Consider the following 20187-nt stretch of genomic DNA (forward strand, 5'->3'; position numbering starts at 1 on the left):
ATATATATATATATATATGATATTTATGCATGCTATAGCATAATGGTTAGGTGTATAGGCAACAATGGGGTCTTATAATACAAAAATGTTCCACAATGTTCCACATGATTTGGTTAAACTATTAAGTTAAGAACACTGTTGAAAGTTAAAGCTGTATATGGTAATCCTAAGTAATTCTTAATAATTCTGCATTACTAAAAATAACAGATATAACCAAAAATCCAAAAGACTGAAGAATGTCATTTTAAAAATTGTTCAAATAATGTAAAACAAACTCTGTATAAAGGAATAGACAAGTGACAACAAAAGAATATACAAAAAGCAACTAGTAAAGTGTCAGACTTGTTCCCAACTACACCAATAATTACATTAACGTTAATGAGGCAAAGACTCCAGTTAAAAAGCAAAGACTTATCAGAACTGGTAAAACATCAAAATCCAGCATGCTTTGAAAGTATAGGGATGGGAAAGGTGATGTAAGCAAATATTACTAGAGTGGCTGGTTTAATATCAAATAAGATGGATTATAAGATAGAGTACCACTAGATATTAAAGAATAATTTCTACAATGATAAAATTAATCAATTAATCAGAAAGATATAACCATAATAAATGTGGTGATCATAAATGAAACTCGTAGAAACAAAGCCTCAAGATACATTAGAAAATGGCTATAGGGGTTACATAGAGAGATAGACAATATTTTAACGTTCCTCCTTCATCATTTGTTACAATTAGAAAAGAATTAGCAAAAATTGGATGATATGAAGAATATGGTAATCGCTTTGATCTAATTGAGATTGATAAAATATTCTACCCAACTAAAGAAGAACATAGCCTTTTTCAAATGAGTCTTTTCAAAATACTGACCGAAACAGACCTTTATTTGGTCCAAAGAAAAAGATTGCAATAAATTTTAAGTGGATTAAAGCAATACAAAGTACAGTCTCTGACAATAAATGGAAATAAATTAGAAATTGTCAGGAAAAAATATCTAGAAAATGTCTCAACCCCCAACCAAAACTTCTAAACAGCTCATGGACCAAAGATGAAATACAAAGGAAATTATAAAATATTTTGAACTGAAAGAGAACAAGAAGCAGAGTCCCTTCATGACCCTGCATACCTGCTGTTTCTTGTCAGTGCCAGAGAAGGGAGGAGTGAGGGCAGGGTGGCCAGGATTCCAACTTTGCCTGTGATATCGTTCCCTTCCTCCACCTACTCAATGTAAAAAAACAGCATCACTGCCTTGGAGTCTTTCAAATGGACCATAAAACAAATGGGTCATCTTGGAGGCTCACAAAAAACATAGGTACATTTCTGGGATGTACACAAAGCAGGCATTTTAGAGAGAAAGCAAAACTCAAAAGACGTGGAGAGCTAAGATCCAGCTTGTAGACTGGAAGACTCAATACTGCTTAATATTAGGTTTTTTTTCTAACTGCTCTGCAGTTTCAGTATATGCTTCGGGTGGGGGTAAGGCAAACGTTACTAATATAATTCTAAAATTTATATAGGAATGCAAAGAACATAAGAAACCAAGCCAGTGGAAGAACTTATAGTACCTGACTTTGACACTTGTGGTAATTCAGAAAATATGCAATTGGTGCATAGATGCACAGATTGAGCAACACAGTGGGAGAGTCTAGAGGCAGACTGCACCATACAATTATTTGCTAAAGATGTCAGAGTAACTCAATGAGGAAAATCCTTCCAATAAATGCCTGAGGTTCAATAATCAAACATCTTTATAGGTAGATATTAGGCTTATCTCATGTGACACTGTGAAAGTAATTCTAGATGCAATGTATAATTAAATGTAAAAGTCCAAACCTTAAGTCTTTAAAAGAAATATATACTATCTTTAGAACTTGAGGACAGGCAAAGAAGGTCTCAGAAAGCAGTACCTGTCAATCACTGACATAGTAAAGTTTAAAACTGTTTATTGGGCTGGAGAGATGGCTCAGTGGTTAAAAGCACTGGTGGCCCCTTCTAGAGGTCTTGAGTTCAATTCCCAGCAACCACATGGTGGCTCACTGTTGTGGATACCCCTGGAGTTGCTTATATATTGATGCTAATTCCACTCTCCTGGGAGGGGCTGCAAAGGAGGAATGAGTTAGATACTCAGGTACTTCTTGTGAACCACCCGCTAATGAATAAAGCAGCCAATCACAGGGTGAGTAGGCAGGACTTCCCGGTTGGATGGGGGAAGAGAGGAAAGCAGGAGGGAGAGAGGGTCCTTTTGGATTAGGGATAGTGTAAGGGCAAGATATAGCTACTAGTGTCTCCAGCTTACAGTGAATTTGCCAGGATTCACTACCAGAGGATTTAGATTTAATATGGCTTACAAGATTAGCATTCTAGTTGTTGTGCCCAGAGATTGAGTTACCACTGTTTCTAAACTAAGCTTGTGTGGTGTTTTTCTTCTCCTGGTGATGCAACTGGATTCAAGAGAGAAAGCATGGGTTTGCCTGATGTACACCACAAAGGCCATGGGGGCTTTGAAGCATGAGATGGCATGGTAGTGACCCGCCAGAGGGAAATTAGCCAGTTGGGTGGAGAGATTTTGGAGCTCTGGTGCCATGTGGCCCGCTGGTGCCAGCAGTAGTGCAGGAACTGCCAATCATTTTTAATACCTCAAGCAACAGCTCACAACCATCTGTAATGAGATCTGATGCCTTCTTCTGGCATGCAGGTGCACATGCAGATAGAACACTCATATACATTAAGTAAATAGCCTTTTAAAAAAACCTGTCCATCAAAAGATTGTTAAATGAATAAAAGACGAATTAGAGGAAACCATGGGCAAACATATTTGGCAATGGATCGATGTACAATGTAGTTCAACTCAATAATAAAGACAACCCAATAGAAGTGCCAAAGTCCTCCAATTGACAGTTTACAAATGATATACAAGAGGCCAGCAACACATGGAAAACGTCTCAGCCATTAGTCATCAGTGCACATTATCAAAGACTATGCAGAGACAGACTTACTAAACCTACACATCTCCTGAATGGTTAAATCCCTTGCAGCAAAACTGACCCTTGACAAGAGTGTGTATGGCCTCTCTTGCTCACTGTTGGGGATTGCCAAATGGGGGAAAGAACTGGCAGTTGCTTACAAAGCAGACATGCACCTAATCTCTGACTTAGTGAGTCTACTACTGGACATGATCCTAAAGGAAATGAAATGATTTACAACAGAGCATGTAGAAGAATGTTTATAGCAGGTTTATTCATAATAGCCCAAGGGGAAAAAAACAGTTCTGGTGCCACCAATAAGACAACAGATAAACAAACCGTCATGTATTCACCCAAGAGAATACTACTCAGTGATTAAAAACTATGGAACCCATACACCAAAAAACATAGGTCTTAAAAACAAACCAAAAATGGTTTGCATAATAGCATATATTATGTGGCCCTGTTAAGATGAAATTCTTAACAAAACAAATTTATGCTAGGGTGGATGGGAAGCCAGATAGAGGAAGGGCAGAGATCAATGGGGGATGTTCTAGCCTGCCAATGCTTTGTCTTGTGAGAGGTTAGGTCACTCAGGTGTGAGTATTGTCAGGGGATATGCAGAAGCACACTTACAATCTGGTGATTTCTTTATATGTTTGGGGCTCCCAAAGGACAGGCATTCACTGTAAAGGGGATACTTCATAGAGAAAACTAAGTCATTCTCTACAGCCATGCTGTAGTACTGGACCTGAACAAAACCCAAGACCTGGGCACAGAGGCAAGTGCTCCCCTCATCTCATTTTGAATATATACGGGAGAATCTGGACCTGAGACTAACAGGGTACTACATGGATTGACCTACTGAAGTGGAGGCTCTAGAGAAAGGGAATAGGAAGCTGTGTCACAAGAGAGTCGAGGGGCCATATGCTGGGCTCAAGACACCTGGGCAGACCTCAGAGGCCACAGGGGCCATCTTAAGCTTTAAAGAAAAAGTAAATGGTCCAAGTGTCAGGTTGAAGAGGCATCACTGAATGGGAGTAGGGCACACCAGGGAAGAGGTGAACCTTTATTTTAGCTCTGTGGTTCTCAATATGTCGGACAAGATCCCTTCTGGAGCTACTTATCAAATATCTTGCATATCAGATATTTAGATTATAACAGTAGCAAAATTACAGCTATAATGTAGCAATAAAATAATGTTGTGTTTGGGGAGTCAACACAACATGGAGAACTTTATTAAAGGGTCATAGCATTAGGGAGGCTGAGAACCACTGCTCTAGCTCAAGAGTTGTGGAGAAAATAGAGATTCTTCTGACAGAGACACATAGGTGTCAGAGTCCAAACAGGGAACCACATTTCTGTCTGAAAATGCTGCTACTGAAAACAGTGTTAAAGGTCAAGTTACTCAGGAACCCAAGAGACTTCCACACCTGAAGTTCTGTCAGAAGCCACTCAGGAATGACCAAGGAAAGCAAGTGAGTTTTTCTGGAGCTGGCCCACCATTTTGCTTGACTTACGAGAGGTGAGCTTTGAGGCAAGATCCCAAGAGACTTCATCTCAAGATTGCTTCTTATCATTGTTATGCCTTTCCTGTCACTATTACATAGTCTAAAGATTCATAGCACATCAGGCAGATTTTCTGCAGATCAACAAAGAGGTACCCTATGTAGACAAATTGATGATTTCATAATTCCTAATGATATTCAATAGAATTCCTAAATTTATACAAGTAATTTTGAGCCCTCTATTGTATGAAAGCTGCAATTCGAGCACTGTAAACCTTCATGTGTCACGGGCTAATTGCACCAGGATAGAAAGCAGGCTTGGAACAAATTTACGATCAGAGAAAACATTACTTCTAGGCTAGCTGTGAGACTACTATCTAGTAACTAAAGGTCAAAAACTGGGAATGGTCAACTTATTGTAGGTGCAAGGACAAAAGCAAATTGTTGACTAGTTTATCTGTATAAAACTTAAACACTAGTGACACACAAGGCAAATGATTTGACTGTTGACAAAGCGATGCTGACTTGTAACATAAAAATTATTGCTTTAAACTTATAATGAACTCACAGATCTAGAAGAGCATTTCTGCTCTAACTCCTTATTCAATTTATGGCTCGAATTAAACCTGATATGAATTTATGAACTGGAAAGATCCCATGTGATCAAGGATCCTGGGAAAGCGTAAGAACTAAGAAGGACAACAGGAAAGAGTCTTTTTTCTTTCTGTCAACAATAAAGATTCTACCCTCATTTTCCATCCAGAGTGAGTGTAGTCTTTTTTTTTATGCCAGCATAACTTTCTTTTTCTGGCTCAGGAATTAATGAACTTTGAGCCTCTTGCCAGATCAGCTAGGGACCTGAGAGAAAAGAACAAAGAGGCAGAGAAATCAACTTCTTTACTAAATTCCCTGCTTTTAAACAGCAGGTGTTAATTGTCAGAAGCCAGAGGTTTCTGGCCTTAGAACAGCAGAGTTAAGAAAGGTAAATATTACAGAAAGTAAGCAACTTTTTGCCTTGAAAGACTAAGTTTTGCCCCTAAAAACCGTCTATGCTACCAGCTGCTGCCTTCCAGAGAGAACTGGTGCTGGGCTGGTTCCCAGCAATGTTCCTTAAAAAATCTACCCTGGTCTCACTGGCCCCAACCGGCACATGGGAGCCAACAATCATGGTAGCCAGGGTATAAGTTCAGCAACAAGAATGATGGGTTGGCCATTATGGCAGTGCAAAGTTGCCCACTCCCATGCCTCACCCAAACTCTGCTACTCAGGGCCCTCAGGAACCTCGGGAAAACAGAAAACTCTCCAGGATGCTGAATGAATTTCCAGAGTCAGAGGCCCAAGTCATAGCCAGAAAGTGTGCTGTGAGATTGAGCTTACGAGTTCAACCACAAGAACACAGCCTGCTACACAAGGCGGGATTACAGGCTGCAGTATGTATGCCTCTGCTCTCCAGTCTCCACAGGAAGAACTCAGCCACTCATCAGAACACTGGCTTGGTTCACACATGCAGCTCAGGCCTGCCCACAGTGCTATTCCTGGGGCTCCTCCCTGCAGGCCACACCATCCCTACACAGCCAAGAATTGGGACATTTTGGGGTGTTACCCCTCAACTGCAATGGCATTTTTGTCAGTGTTGGATCATTTATATACAACCATGATCCCAGAGACTGTATCACCTGGTGACATCTATGACTCCTCTCAGGTTGCACACGTACACACTATGGCATTTGCACAATGACAAAATCAGACAGCAGTGTAGCTCTCAGATGGGTCATTTCATTTAGTGCCACATGACTATGTACACAGAATTCTGTGCTTCTGCAGATAATAGGGCAGACAGTTTGTCACCTAGAGTCCAGAAGTGACAGGCAGAGAAATAAGATTTGGAATTTCAGCCCTGTAGCCCCACTAACAAATGATTTATTAAAGATAATTTTCAAAAAACCAATAGTTTTAATGTCCCAAAGGGTGATGGGTGAATTTGTCAAATTTAAATTAAACAGCAAACTAAATAAATCCCATCTGTGCCGTTTTCTTCCCTGCAATCTATCACAACTATGAAACATTAACAGTGAAAAGAAATGAAAAACCCAAACACCTGTCGGCTGAATCAGGCTGGGAGGGAGATGAGCTATGGCTTGGTTTTGCATCTGTGCTGTCTGGTCAGACATGGGAAAAAGAGTCATGCTGGGGCCTGGACCCAAGGCCAGGGAAGAGCCATGTTCCAAGTGCAAGCAGTTCCTTTTCCTCACAGGGGCCAGAGACACAGCTGGTACAGTAGGTAGGGTTTCTCAGGCTAAACAACTGGTCCAGAAACCCAGGATAGGGTCATCTCATAGACCTGTGGGATGACACAGGGCTCCTGGCTCCCAGAAACTCTTCTTGGGACCATTGCAACATTGTTTTTCCCTGAATGCAACATTTACCTCATGGTTATTTTTCATGCTAAGGTCCAGGAGGGAGGTATACAAATGGTGACACCATGGTTTCTGTCCTTGGCATTTCCTCAGTGCCTACAGTGCTACTGTGGGAATAAACTAGCCAGCTTTCAGTTAGGCCGAATCACTATAGCCTGTCCGTCAAATTATACCCATCTTCCCCTCTCCCACTCCCTCCTGCAGTAAATGCTCCTGGACTCACAAAACCTGGTCATGCCCGATCACATCCTATCAAGGTTCCTCTTAGCCTGGAGGTCTCACCTAGGCAGTACAATGGAATCCCTTGGGGGAAATCTCAGAAACTGTTTTGTCCAGATTGCTCCAAGACACCATCCCTCAGAGGCCCTGGGACACAGTCATCACTATCCAGTTCTTATTCTCAACTCTTTAGGTAATTGCAAAATGCAGCTAAGGCCGAGAGCCACATTAGGGACATGCTGGCCACATGCTGCTGCCTTTGTCTGCCCTGGCACCTCTCTGGGCCAATGTTCTACAAATGAGCCCCTGAAGTCCTCTCATCGGTTCTCTTGGTCCCCCACACCCATTAGCAGTTGGAACGTTGGTTCCACCAGTTTCTCTTCCCTGTGCCTTAGCTCTGGTCCATGCAAGGAGTAGTGCCTCAGGACCGAATCTTACTTCTACTCCCAGTTCCCTCAAGTACTCATGTCATGCCTCAGGAGCCACAGCCAGCTGTTGTTGACTAACAAATAATAAGAAAAAGTACCACAGAGGCCCACTCCTTCCACGGTGTTTCTGGATTTAGGGTCGTGCTAGTCACTGTGAAGTTATGTGCAGTTTCCTTCTGTGAACTTTGCGTCATGCCCTGAGTCCCAGCTCCCCTAATGAGCCTTAGGCAACCAGAATGTTAGGCTGACGTGAGATTTCCCCAGTGCAGCCAAGGAAATCAAAGGAACAGCACTCCAAATTCACATTCCTGTGACCAGCACCCGGAGAGAGCATGCTTTGTGGAAGTTCACTTTTAGACATTAGATCAAATTGAGTCACACGTAAGGGAAGGGTCAGAAGCCTGTGTATAACCCTCGGTATAAATGTGTGCTTACTATGCTTGGAGCAAAAGACACTTCATGCAAAAGAGCAGGCAGCACCTTGGTGGGGGTTTCAGGTGTGCGCTGGCTGCACGTTGACGTGTGATGGGAACATGCTGTGGTTTGAAGGTTCACTGTCTCCCGCGACCTCATATGTGTAAACTCTTGGTTCTCAGCTGGTGACAGAGTTTTAAGAGGCATGGAGAGCCTCCCTGGGGGAAGTGAGTCATTGGAGGTGGGCAGGACATGTAGACGCCCAGCATCCTTCTTGTGTCTTCTTCCTGTTCTGCCACAGTGTGAGAAAGCAAGAATTACTAACTTCACACTCCTGCTACCATGCCTTTCCTTCTGTGGGGACTGTGTCTCTTCAAACTGTGAGCCAAAACAGGCCCTTCTCCCTTGCTTCTTGTCAGGTATCTATCCGGTCACAGCAACAAAAAAGTAACTCATTACAGAATGAATTCTGAGATGCTATAGTCAGCAATGACGGTCAGTATATGGTACTATATACAGTCAGCAGGGACAGTGTTCAGCATATGGTACTATATACAGTCAGCAGTGACAGTGTTCAGCATATGGTACTATATACAGTCAGCAGTGACAGTATTCAGCATATGGTACTATATACAGCCAGCAGTGATGGTATTCAGCATATGGTACTATATACAGCCAGCAGTGATGGTATTCAGCATATGGTACTATATACAGCCAGCAGTGATGGTATTCAGCATATGGTACTATATACAGTCAGCAGTGACAGTGTTCAGCATATGGTACTATATACAGTCAGAAGTGACGGTGTTCAGCATATGGTACTATATACAGTCAGAAGTGACGGTGTTCAGCATATGGTACTATATGACTGAATGTACCTGAGTGAGCTTGCTCTGAGGTTCTAGTTTTCCCTTAGAACAGGTTCTCAACCTTCCCAATGCTGCAACCCTTTAATACAGTTCCTCATGTTGTAGTGACCCCCAATCATAAAATTATTTTTGTTGCTACTCCATAATTAAAACTCTGGTCCTGTTATGAATCATAATATAAATATATTTGGAGACAGATTTTTGCCAAAGGGGTCATGACCCACAGGATGAGATCCACTGCCTTGGAGAGCCCTCTGGGTACAATTAGTTCAATAACCCCTTCCCTTGGGCTTCCACATCTCCACACTGCTCGACAGCAACCTTCTTTTATGCACACCACAGAGCCGGGGTCACATCCACACAGTGATGTACTTCCATTCCAGCATCTAGAGATGATGACAGTCACGACTGTGACGCCCCTTGAGCAGGGCATGGAGGGAAGCTGGCAAAGGCAATGGGTAGCTCGACTGAGCCCCCAAGGACACTCACAATACTTATTTCTCTATTCTCAGTCAGCAAGGGCTCTAGCCACGCCTGGTCGTGCTTTCTTCCCTGGAAGAAGTGACTTTGTGGTATCTGCAGGGGACAATCCTCCCCACAAAGACACATTTCAACCACACTTCAAATCTGTCTCTCAGTCAACACCTCTTCATGACGTCATCCCCTGCTTCCCAGCAAGGGTAACCTGGGAAGGTCCCTGCCAGGCACGTGTAGTCCTTTAAGCCATGCTTCTGACCACTTTGGTGTTGAATCCCGACTTTGTCGCTGATACCCTACATGATATCTGGATGTGTTTCCTGACTGCTCCAAGCCTCATTTTCCTCATCTGTCAGAAATGATAGCAACATCCTCACAGGGCTACAATGAAGATGACAGCCAAGCACTGGCAGAGTACAGGCAGCTTCCCCAAATGCCATGTTAACAGACTCAGTGAGTCTAGTCACAGAGGAGACAGGGTACACAGGGACCTGTCACCTGTCACGACAGGGCAGGTGTAGCCCTCTGACCCATGCATCAGTTGCTTCCTGGATGTCCTGGAGACTGACAGTGCCTTCACAATGGGGGCCAGACACTTGGAGGAGGAGGATAGTGACCTGCAGGAAAATGCTTCACCAGAGGCTGAGCGCTAAATGCAGGTGTCTGCGTCTGAGTCTATCATAATTTTACTGGTATGAAGTGGAAGTCAATAAACCCTGGCCAAAGCCTGACTTGTTTTCGAAAACAACTGTAAAACATCCTTGGCATTTATTGGCACCTGGTCTACAGAAGCCTTTCACCACAGTGTCAGATCTGAGCTGTGTAGTTACAAATTCCCCAGACCCTGATTTAAAAGACGTGCGTACTATGTCACTTCTATGTGGCAGAGGCTGGCACTGTCTGGCATCAGTAGGGGGAGCAGCCCATGGTCCTGTGAAGGCTTGATGCCCCAGTGTAAGGGAATGTTAGGGTGGTGAGGGGGAGTGGGTGGGTGGTGAGGGGGAGTGGGTGGGTGGGAGGAGGAGCATCCTCACAGAAGCAGGAGGAGGGGAATGGGATAAGGGTGTTCTGGAGGGGGGACTGGACAAGGGGATGACATTTGAAATGTAAATAAATAAAATATCCAATAAAAAGATACTATGACATTTAAAACATTCCTTTTGTAAATTCTACTGAAAACTATAATAACTGTCTCTTACGAGATGCTTCAGTTGTTGTTGTTGTCTTTCCTGGCCTGTAATATGACCAGATGACAGTTGTAACTGAGGAGTGGCGCTTCAGTTTGAATGTTAGATAACATTCATTTACATTAAGAAGTGACTGAACACATCCAGACCTAAGCAGGTCCGTATTGTGAGTGGACGTACACCTGACGGGTTGGCCACTAGCTGCTGCTCTGCAAGAGGACAAGCGTCCATGTGTTATATTTGAAGATGAGAGAGCAAAACTCTCATGTTTTCCTGTCTCAGCCATTGCTTTGAGAAGCCAGCATAGGTCCTTACTTTGAGGGTCAGTCGGTCTCTCTGTCTCTGTCCCCCACTTCCCCCACCCGTCCCCTTCTACAAATGTCTGTGTTTAAATCTGTATTAAAAAAGTTTCTTAATAAAAATGATCAACTTTGCTTCTTAAAATATTGGGTCAGGGGAATGAGTAACAGTCTATAATGGTTCAAATGACACACACCATATTTAAAAAGGGCGGGGGGCAGCCTTTGACATCTAAGTGAGATTTCAGAGCAAAGACCTCCCTCACCAAATGCCACCACGGGGTCCCTCCCCTTGAACTCAAACACATTAGAGATAAACAGAGAAGGCTAACTTTTAAGAATCCACTCATTTCCATCTATCCCCTCCCACCCTAGCCTGCCTCACCTTCCGTAAATCACCCCATCTTTTCCTTGTGCGTCTGCCTCCATCCATTACCAAGGCTCACTTCAAAGCAGCCTCCCTGCTGGAGCATGGTGTTCCCGGTGTTCCCTCGGAAGGCCATGCAGGGGTTCCTGAGGGCCAAACCCTGTTTCCAGCTCAGGCTCACTCTCTTTCCCTCATCTTCCACCACCGTCTAAGTGCCTTGTGAACATCCAGTGCTGTGACACAGAGGACGTGACAAGAGAGCAGAGAGAGCCCAGGAGCCCCATCATTGTCCTGCCAGCCAGGAGGCCGGAGCTTCCTGGTCAGTCTACTATTACCTGGGCAGTGGCTCCCACTGTGGCCAGTGTGGGTCCCCAGGCATCTTCAGTTTACTCTCCCTTCATCTGGCTAAGCACTGTCAGACTTCTGAGTCTCATGAAGCCTGTCATAACCAGCTTTATCAGATGACACCACCACCACCACCACCACCACCAGATTACAAATGTTTCTCCTTCTCTGAGCCAAGACCTTCCTGATATTCAATCTTACTAGGAGCTACCACAACACTGCCAGTGTTCCTTCTGTGTTCCCCTTCCCTGCCATTAGTTCTGGCCTTGCATCCTCAGCACCACTGGCCTAGCAGGGACTCCATTCAGTGCTCAGGGGTTGCCTGTTCAAAGTGTGTTTTCCCAGTATCAAAGGCCTTTCCTTAAATAGTTTCAAATATATACGAAAGCTAAATGGAAAAAAAACGTGGATAGTTTCGGTGATTTAGTGACTTTCCCAAGTGTATCAACAAATATTTCAGGACACCTGCTGTGAGTCACGGTCATCCTAACTGCCTTGTAGTAGCACGTCAGTGTCAGAACACACACTCTAAAAGGGGTGGCCACTCTCTGAGGCCACTGGAGTTGTAGTTTCAGTAATCTCTCTTCAACTGTAAGGAGTCATACTTGGATGTGCACCGTGAAGAATAAGCTGATATTATTTGTAATGTCACATGAGGCATGATGCTCACATATGGGTCAAGCTCAACATGGACTCTGTTTGGCAGGACCAGTGATCAGTTAGCCATCAGCCAGGGCTAGTTGCTGCCCCTGAGTCTTGAAGCCACTGACCTCGGCCAGTAGCTTTGAGACAAGACAAGGTACTGGGGCCCACACTGGGGGACATTCTGACTTCACAATTCTGACACCCCCAAAAATAATGTGTACCTTAAAGTAAGGTTTCACCATGGCAGGCTTGGCCACATTATCTCTCATTTCTGTCCCTGCTGATCTCAAGGAAGCTATGTCCTCAGAGTGTTGCTGACACTCTGATGCCCAAGTGTCAGTGCCAGGCTGGTGTTGAGCCGCAGTAGGCACAGAGAGGCTTCTCAGGTAGCCTAGCTCACTGACTTCAATGGCTGCTCTCCATTCAGAGGTCAGGCGAGTGGGAACAGGAAGGGAGGCTGAGGTAGAGGCCAAGAGGGTTCTAGAAGTGAGGCCCCCACCTTCCAGCTCTGTGAAGCACTGTGTGACATTGGCCAGAGCATCTGCCTTCTGCCCTCTAACAGCTGCTACCTTGGATGGTTGGTTAACCAGAACACTTTCCCTGAGCCTGGTTTCTTGTTCCCCTCACAAATACCTAGCATGCAAAGGGGAGGTTTTCTCCAGAGAGTTATATTCTCTGACTCTTTAAGAAAATCACTTCCTATGGGACAGAAGACATGGGTACCTCCCCAAGGGGTTCTCCATAGCCCCGTGTGTCACACTTCCACAAGGAGACTGAGCCACCTGATGGGCACTGCACTGTAGCCCTGTCCTCCTGCATGCTGGCTCCAAATGTGCTCTTTTCTTCCAACTTAAAGCACACTGGCTTCGGGACATTGCCATGTTCACCATACTGTCATAGTCAAGAAGAGGAAGCAAGCACTCAGGAGGAATGGCAGTGAAGAGGCCCTTCTGCTTTTAACAGGCTTCTTGCCTTCAGGCCAGACTCTGGATCAGCTCAGGGAGAGCTGGCCTGGTGATGTTGTTTTCTGTGCCCCTTTCTCTATTCAAGTCTGACTGGGTCACGGCTGTGCAGTGCAGGATTCTTGCAGTTCTATATATGGGTTCTGATTTAGAGCCAGACCTTGTGAGAAGGCAAATGGATGAAGGGACCTACAATTTTACATGCTTTATGTGACAGCAGAATGAGAGTGACAGGCTCTGAGACAGGGCAGGGGTGGCGTGAAGATAAAGGATGTCCAGAGTCCGTGTGACTGGGTAAGTCTGGGAAACCAAGGCTGCAGGTGGCCTAAGCAAGTGGGACATGCAGGGAAGAAAATTATCTTCTACCAACAAGGTTGCCAAATATCTCCTGTAGAGAGTAAGACAGTAAATGCTGGAGGCCTTGTAGGCCCAGAGGCTTCTGTGTAGCTCCTGTGTTCTGGTACACAGCACCCGAAGAGAGCATGGCCACACCCCAACAGACACCTTCCTCAGACTCCTCAGGCCTGGGTTTTGATGCCTGCACAGGTTCAATTTTCTCTCCCTCTGGATTCTACTTCTGGGTGCCCATACTGAACTAGGTGTATGGTGGATCCCTGGGGACAGTGTGCGTGGAGGAACAGGTGTGGGCAGCAGACACGATTTGCCATATTGCTCAGAGCTTACAGATGAGGAAGAATCTTTGCTGATGACAAACACAACCAGAAGTGAACTAACTGTCTGGCACACAGCTCCATTCTCTGTTTAAATGCAAGCCCACGGGTTGATTCTGATGTCAGAGCTGGACCCCAGGAGCAAAACCTCAGAACAAACGCCTGCAGACAGGCTGCTCTGCTCCAAGAGCCCTCCCCAGCCCTGAGCCATCTCCATGGCTTCAGCCTTCTTTGGGCTGAAAAACAAAAGTGCCATAGCCAGCTAGAGGGACGAGATGTTTTATTATTGGAAAAAATCTAAGAGTCTCTTAGGCCTGTGCAGCACCATTAGGTGACGTCACTGGCTCAGGGGATCCAGGCTCTGTGTTTTCACTCTTCTCAGAACAGCAACTGATTCATGGTAGCAAAGGGGTTTCTATTTAGAGCTGCAGAGGAGAGGCAGCCTCTGTGTCCTGGCATCCTATGCTAACGGCCTACCTGCTCCCCGTGGGCAGCAGGAAGAGTTCACAGGAGGCCAGGACTGAGACACTCTACTTCCCTCAAGCTAACCAATAGTCCCAGGCCTACTATGTGCTGGCAGCTGGGCATACTGAGGCTGTCACACTGCTAGAGAGCAGAGGGCAGTTTAGCACATAGACAGCTATGACAATGGGAAAGGGGGATAAAGCAAGGAACGGGCCTAGACTCTTGGGCCGAGTCACAAAGGACCAGTAGGAGTTGAGGCTGTAGAGGTAGAGGGACTGATAATGGGGTCACTGGAAATTGTTTCACTAGAGGAGAAAGACTGGAATGCGGAGGAGTGAGGAGAAGAGAAGGAAACTGCCTAGCTTACAGCTCGCTCCATCCCTCACTAAAATGCAAAGCCCTGAGCTGATCTGGGCGTTGCATGGGGCCTGGCCAGGAGCCACAGCCATGGCTTCTGTGGGAGGACATACTGGATTTTAGACGTAAGTTATTTCTGCTTAATTTCTGGCATGAGAATGGACGCAGCTACATACATCATCCTGTCCTCTCTTGTGGATCTACATCCTGAAAATGGTGGCTGGCACCACTTTATGTGTACACAGTAGTCACCTCTAGGGGGACACCAGGGTCCCATGTCCCTCTCCCTCTGCCTGTCCTCTCTCGTGCAAGCCTCATCCTTCCTCCCAGCATGGATATCTCAGTGAGACTGCTTGAAGATTGTTTGGTCCCTATGACCTTCTATTCTCTTCCTTTCCAAGGTCTCCAAGGTCTCCAACGTCTTGCCTCTCAGCATGTGTTATTAATAGATCCTTCCCTGACCCTAGATTAGGTTCTCATTGGTGAAGGAAGCATTTTGAGTCAGACTCAATCTTATGAGCACAGATATGGCCACAGATACTTTTTACATCAGGGGCTCCATGACGCTCACTCAATCCAGCCACTCCCCCTGTCCCTCTGGAACTCTCTCTAGGAGCAGCCCTGGGGGCTTCCATCTTGCTGCTAGTTCCACTCCTCACCTGGCCACACCTCATTCTCCCCCTCACGTTTCCACCGTGTGAGAAAAGAATGGGATCTTGACTTCAAAATTCCTTTAAAAATGCTGCTCCTTCTTTGAAAGCCAAAGGTCATATTTAACACACTAAAAGTAGCTTGTTCATAGCGATATTTATTTCATACTTCTCACTCCAGGAATCATAAGGCATGATATGGAAGTTACGTGAGCAAATGGTAAAACTATAAATCACTATACCATTATAAAACTACCTCAAAACATTCTTAAGTCTACCAACTTGCTTAAATCTGCTACTTCAGAAGACAGCATTCAAAAGAAAGCCTGCTCTCCATGACGTAATGTAAAGGGGAAAATCACAGTGCTAATTTGGAATGGTTCTCATTTTGGCTGCTAGCTGGAGGAGTGACTGCTCGCATGGACACATACTTCTGTTTAAGAAATTAAGATGGGAAATGGTTTTCAGGAAGCGTCTTATGTTCCCATAAAATACATTATCCTGGAGAGAGCCATGAGGCATATAGCATAACCAGAGCACACACCCCTCACATAGTAAGACAGGCTTGTGGAGAACTGAAAACCAAACCAAACCAAACCAAACCAAACCAAACCAAACCAAACCAAACCAAACCAAACCAAACCCCAACCAGCTGCCAGAGGGTTCCCCACACACCTTCTTAGTCGGTAATTACAAGAAAACATGGAGAAGGACAGGCAGAGAACAGAGATGAGGAGGACGCATGAACAAGCTGAGAAAGCGGCAGAGGACACTGCATACTGTACCTGCTTGTTATTGTCAGTGGTACAACACAGCTTCTTGAGGGAGACAAAGTGTCTAATTTTCCTAATAACATAAACAGTCAGTGATTAGTGAGTCAGGCGGGAGAGGATGCAACAGGTCAGCACACAGACAAGTCTCCTTGATCCTGAGCTCCAGGTCCTTCCTCACACAAATTTGATCACTAGACCTTGTATCCCTGCGGAAGCCTGGCCCTCCCTGCAGCTCTGGCAGCTATGGTCACACCGCCCTCACGGGCCTGTCAATTCTCAGCTGCCTCCTGAAGTTTGATTCCTGGATATTTTCACAAGAGTCTGACATGCCATCACAGAAAAGCTGGCTTTAACTCAACTGACACAAATGCCATTGCTTACATGAAAAGCAAAAGACTCTTTCGGACAGTGATGAGATTTCACTGGTTGCTGTTTTTCTTTTAAACATCCTATGTTGAGCACTGTGGTTCATCATAAGGACGGCATTTGTTGTTGTTGGGGTTTTTTTGGGGAGTGGGGGGTTGGCTAGAGGAAAAAGTGCTCTGGTTTAAAAGTCATAAACTGAATCCAGGAACTTAGCCTGTGGCCTTGCTCTTTATCACAAGGAAAATGGGGGAAAAGACACACAAGCCTTGTGCAAATAAACTCAAGGTGGATCCTCTCCTGAGGGCAGCAGAGCTCTGACTTACACTATGGAAGCCTGGATACCCAGAATCCTCTGAGGCACTCCTTTCTCACTAATCTCTGTCTTTCTTGTTCCTGGTTCACTTTACCCTGGAGGATTCTCTGAAGAGAACATGGGAAAATACTGATGGATCTTATAATGTGAACATCACCCAAGCAAGAAAGAGTAAAATGTCCCTATTTTTAATCTGAATTGCTTCTGAAAGCTCGCTGCCTACAATTAGGGAAAATAACACAAAATCACGTCGGGATAAAAGAACTTCTTTCCGTCATCTGTCAAATAAGGAAATTTTATTCTGATAGAAAGTACCAGGCAGTCTATGTCTCCTCTGCTTCAGCTACCCACTGCTGCTAGTCAAACACGCAGAGAAGGACTCAGCTCCCCTTTTCTAAGAGTGACCCTGAGGACAACATGACTGCCTCAGGCACCCACCGTCTCCCTGTGGCTCTCTAAAGGCCACTGTTGGGATCTCTGACCTGAGGCAGTGCCTGTTGGCAAGGGCAGGCAGTTCTCCCCATGGTGGACAACCTTGTTCAGGAGCCTATTGGAACCTGCAACTCTCAGAGGCCACCCAGAGAGGAATCACAAAAGGAACACGGTAGTGACCTCTCAGGGGCTGGAGAACAGTTTTCAAGCTAATCTGGCAAGGAAAATTGGAGGGAAACAACCTTCAAACAGATGGGTGAGCTTACAGAACAGGCTGGTTTTATAATCACATGTTGATCTGAAATGAACTCAGGTGGTCCTGAGAACCATATAGGGGAGAGGTTATCTGGTTCTAGGTAACTGCTATCGTATTTTCTTTGCCAATATGTCACATATCACATGTTCCTTTCAGGTTCAATCCAACAGGCAGTATTGACCTGTGTGCTGCCTGCAAGTCTCAGCAGTGAGATATAGTTATGGGTCTCATCTGGCTGATACTCTGAGCCTTCCCTTAGAATGTAACTGAGAGAGGGACAGGGAATCCTATGTTTTATTTCTCATGCCCTGCCCCTAGGTTTCTCTGGTCAGGTGCCATGGGTTCCTGTCTAGCACCTTCTATGGTGGGCTGCTGCCTCTGGGACTCTCTGAGCCCTTCTATAAGCTCAGAGTCAAGAAGGCTGGCACCCTGTGGCCTGAGGACAGAAGCCAGTAGTGCTAGTTGGAGTTCACTTGTCAAGAAGAAGGATAACCTGAGGTATTGGGAACAATGGGGCCATGCATGATTGGGTAGATAGTTGGGTACTAGGGTTGATGTTCCATGAAAGACCATGAATAGGAGACAGGGGTGAGGGCAGAGGGAGACCACATCTGGAGATTGTTGCTGGTCACATAAGACAGGGCAAACCCTACTTTATGTGCTGTTCTATGGCTTACAATGGTATTGTACTGTGCCAGAGAATGCCACAGGGGCCTGAGTTCTTATCTGCAGCAGAAAGAGTGGAAGAGTTTGCTCTCACCCTCCTTGGCCAATCACTGGGGTGATCTTCACGTGCTGTTGAATGCTGTCCCCGGATTTCCGTCTGGCATAGTAAACCCCTTGCCACTCCTACATGGACAAAGAGAGCTCTTGAGATCCTTCAGTTGTGAGCACAGCTGCTCCCACACTGGGTCTTGGCAGGTTGAGTCAGAACTTCCCACAGACTTTCATTACGTGTCATGACACTGCTATACAGTTGCACCCCCTACAATGCTATCATGATCACACGTATAAATGTAAGAGCATCAGGCCAGCTTGTCCACTACCAAACTGTCTGCCATGAATGAATTCTAAGTCAGCTGGCCACCCACCAGCTGGAGTTGCCACCACACCAAAGTTCAGGAGCCAGCCTCCAAATCTTCACAACAACCAGTGGGCTGGATATTCTCATTCTTAACTTACAGATGGGTAAACCAAGGCTCAGCGAGTCCAACAACCTTACTCACACAGGGAAAGCAGAGGGTCTGTTTATAACTATGTAGCTCTTCAATGCTTCCTGAAGTGCTTGAGCTTTCTGAGATTCTCGGGGCCGCCAACTCACGGCTTCTCGGGGCCACTAAGGCCCCTTGTAGTTCCCATGTATGACATCCAGGGAGAGTAAGATTCCTGCTGCCTCAGGACCGTGGGAATCTGACTCAAACAAAGAGGACACCTCAGTGTAGGGAGGTTTCTCTACCGTTTCTGGAAGGGAGTGGATAACTGAGGTCACTGCAGCCACATCCTGCTCTCTCTTCTATATGATATGGCTAAAGACAGTTTCCTCTGAGGGTGATACATGTGCCTGGGTTATATGGGGGGGGGAAGAAGTAGTTTATATAGTATTCCTGCTTCATGTTCAAGTCTAACAGCTCTGGTTTAAAAAGTAAGTTGGACATTCTCATAATCTAGATTTATGCTATCCCTGCTAGTACCGATGGCAACGACATTTAACTACTACACAGTTGAAAAGAGAAGAAGGAAGCAAAGCCATGTGAAGAAGCATTAGGAACTTCCAGAAGAAGCAAGAGGTTGCCCAGCTTTGAGGGAGGAGAGTGGCTACCCAGGAGATTCCTCTCTTGCCTCTACCGTGCCTTCATCTCCTCCAGAAGAATCAGAAAGTGTGGGTGTGGGGGAAGAAGGGCTGGGGAAGAGGAGTTACCCATAGATATGGAACAACAGTACAGAGGACAGAAGGAAGACATTTGACTAAATAAACAGAGCCTACCAATCCACATGGAAAGACGTTAGGTCTTTGTAGCCCTTCCTCTCAAATGCCAATAAACCAAAAAAGTACAAAGCAGCTATCTGAGGTGGAACCCTGCTCAGAGATGCAATGTTGTAGCAAGGAAAGGTTAGGTATATTCATGCAAAGAAGCATGTGGCCTTCCACAAAACAATCAGCTCCTGTGGCATCTTGTCAGCATCGAAAATTAACTCATTTTTGCAAACACTTTTTTTTCACTGAATTATGATATAACTAGTGAGTCCAATATTAAGGATCAAAGATTAAAGCATCAGGGAGGAGCGCTCAGGGAGGAGTGTGGGAGCATCAGGGAGGAGCGCTCAGGGAGGAGTGTGGGTGGGTTTCTTGGCTCCACCCACCTTTCCCTTCTTGATGCACGTGTTGATGGTGTCCAGGAGGTCTGCCCGGTTCTTGTCACTCTTAGGTAGGTCAGCGAGTTCCTTCCCCAGGAGCTCCCCTTTGTGGTAGCCCATCATCCTCTCAAAGGCGGGGTTGACATACTGTGAGCAGGAGGGGTTACAGATCAGTGGGCCCTACTGGGAGGCTGTGGGGATACAGGTACACAGAGCCAAAGGTTCCCATGACAGCACTCTCTAATGCGGGTGCTGCAGTCTCCTCCTTCCTCCTCTGGCAGGAGTGGTACCCTCACACGTACTGCAGTTTATTCTTGACATCCTGGTCCTCTGTGAGAATGCAAGGAAACCTCAGGGAAAAGGAGCAGGAAGCCCTTGGCTAATAGCTTCAGCATCTGGCAGACCTCAAACACTGTCTATCAACCCATGGAATAAGGGAACCCTTATTG

At 45.5% G+C, this 20187-nt stretch overlaps 1 protein-coding gene across 3 annotated transcripts in view; it reads right to left on the bottom strand.

Moving 5' to 3' along the window:
• Positions 1-20187, bottom strand: part of Pde8b (phosphodiesterase 8B) — a 104199-nt gene that overhangs the window by 42950 nt on the left and 41062 nt on the right. For 2 of the 3 annotated variants that reach the window (XM_028760207.1, XM_028760206.1), the window contains 3 exons: positions 19745-19885; positions 18144-18232; positions 16029-16089 (listed from right to left, as the gene is read on the bottom strand). In XM_028760207.1, the coding sequence (XP_028616040.1) occupies positions 16029-16089; positions 18144-18232; positions 19745-19885 (291 nt within the window). The remainder of the gene's footprint in view (positions 1-16028; positions 16090-18143; positions 18233-19744; positions 19886-20187) is intronic. The other variant, XM_028760208.1, reaches the window with a different exon arrangement.

Source organism: Grammomys surdaster, unplaced genomic scaffold (assembly GCF_004785775.1).
Source record: "Grammomys surdaster isolate TR1022 unplaced genomic scaffold, NIH_TR_1.0 126391, whole genome shotgun sequence".
NCBI lineage: Eukaryota > Metazoa > Chordata > Mammalia > Rodentia > Muridae > Grammomys > Grammomys surdaster.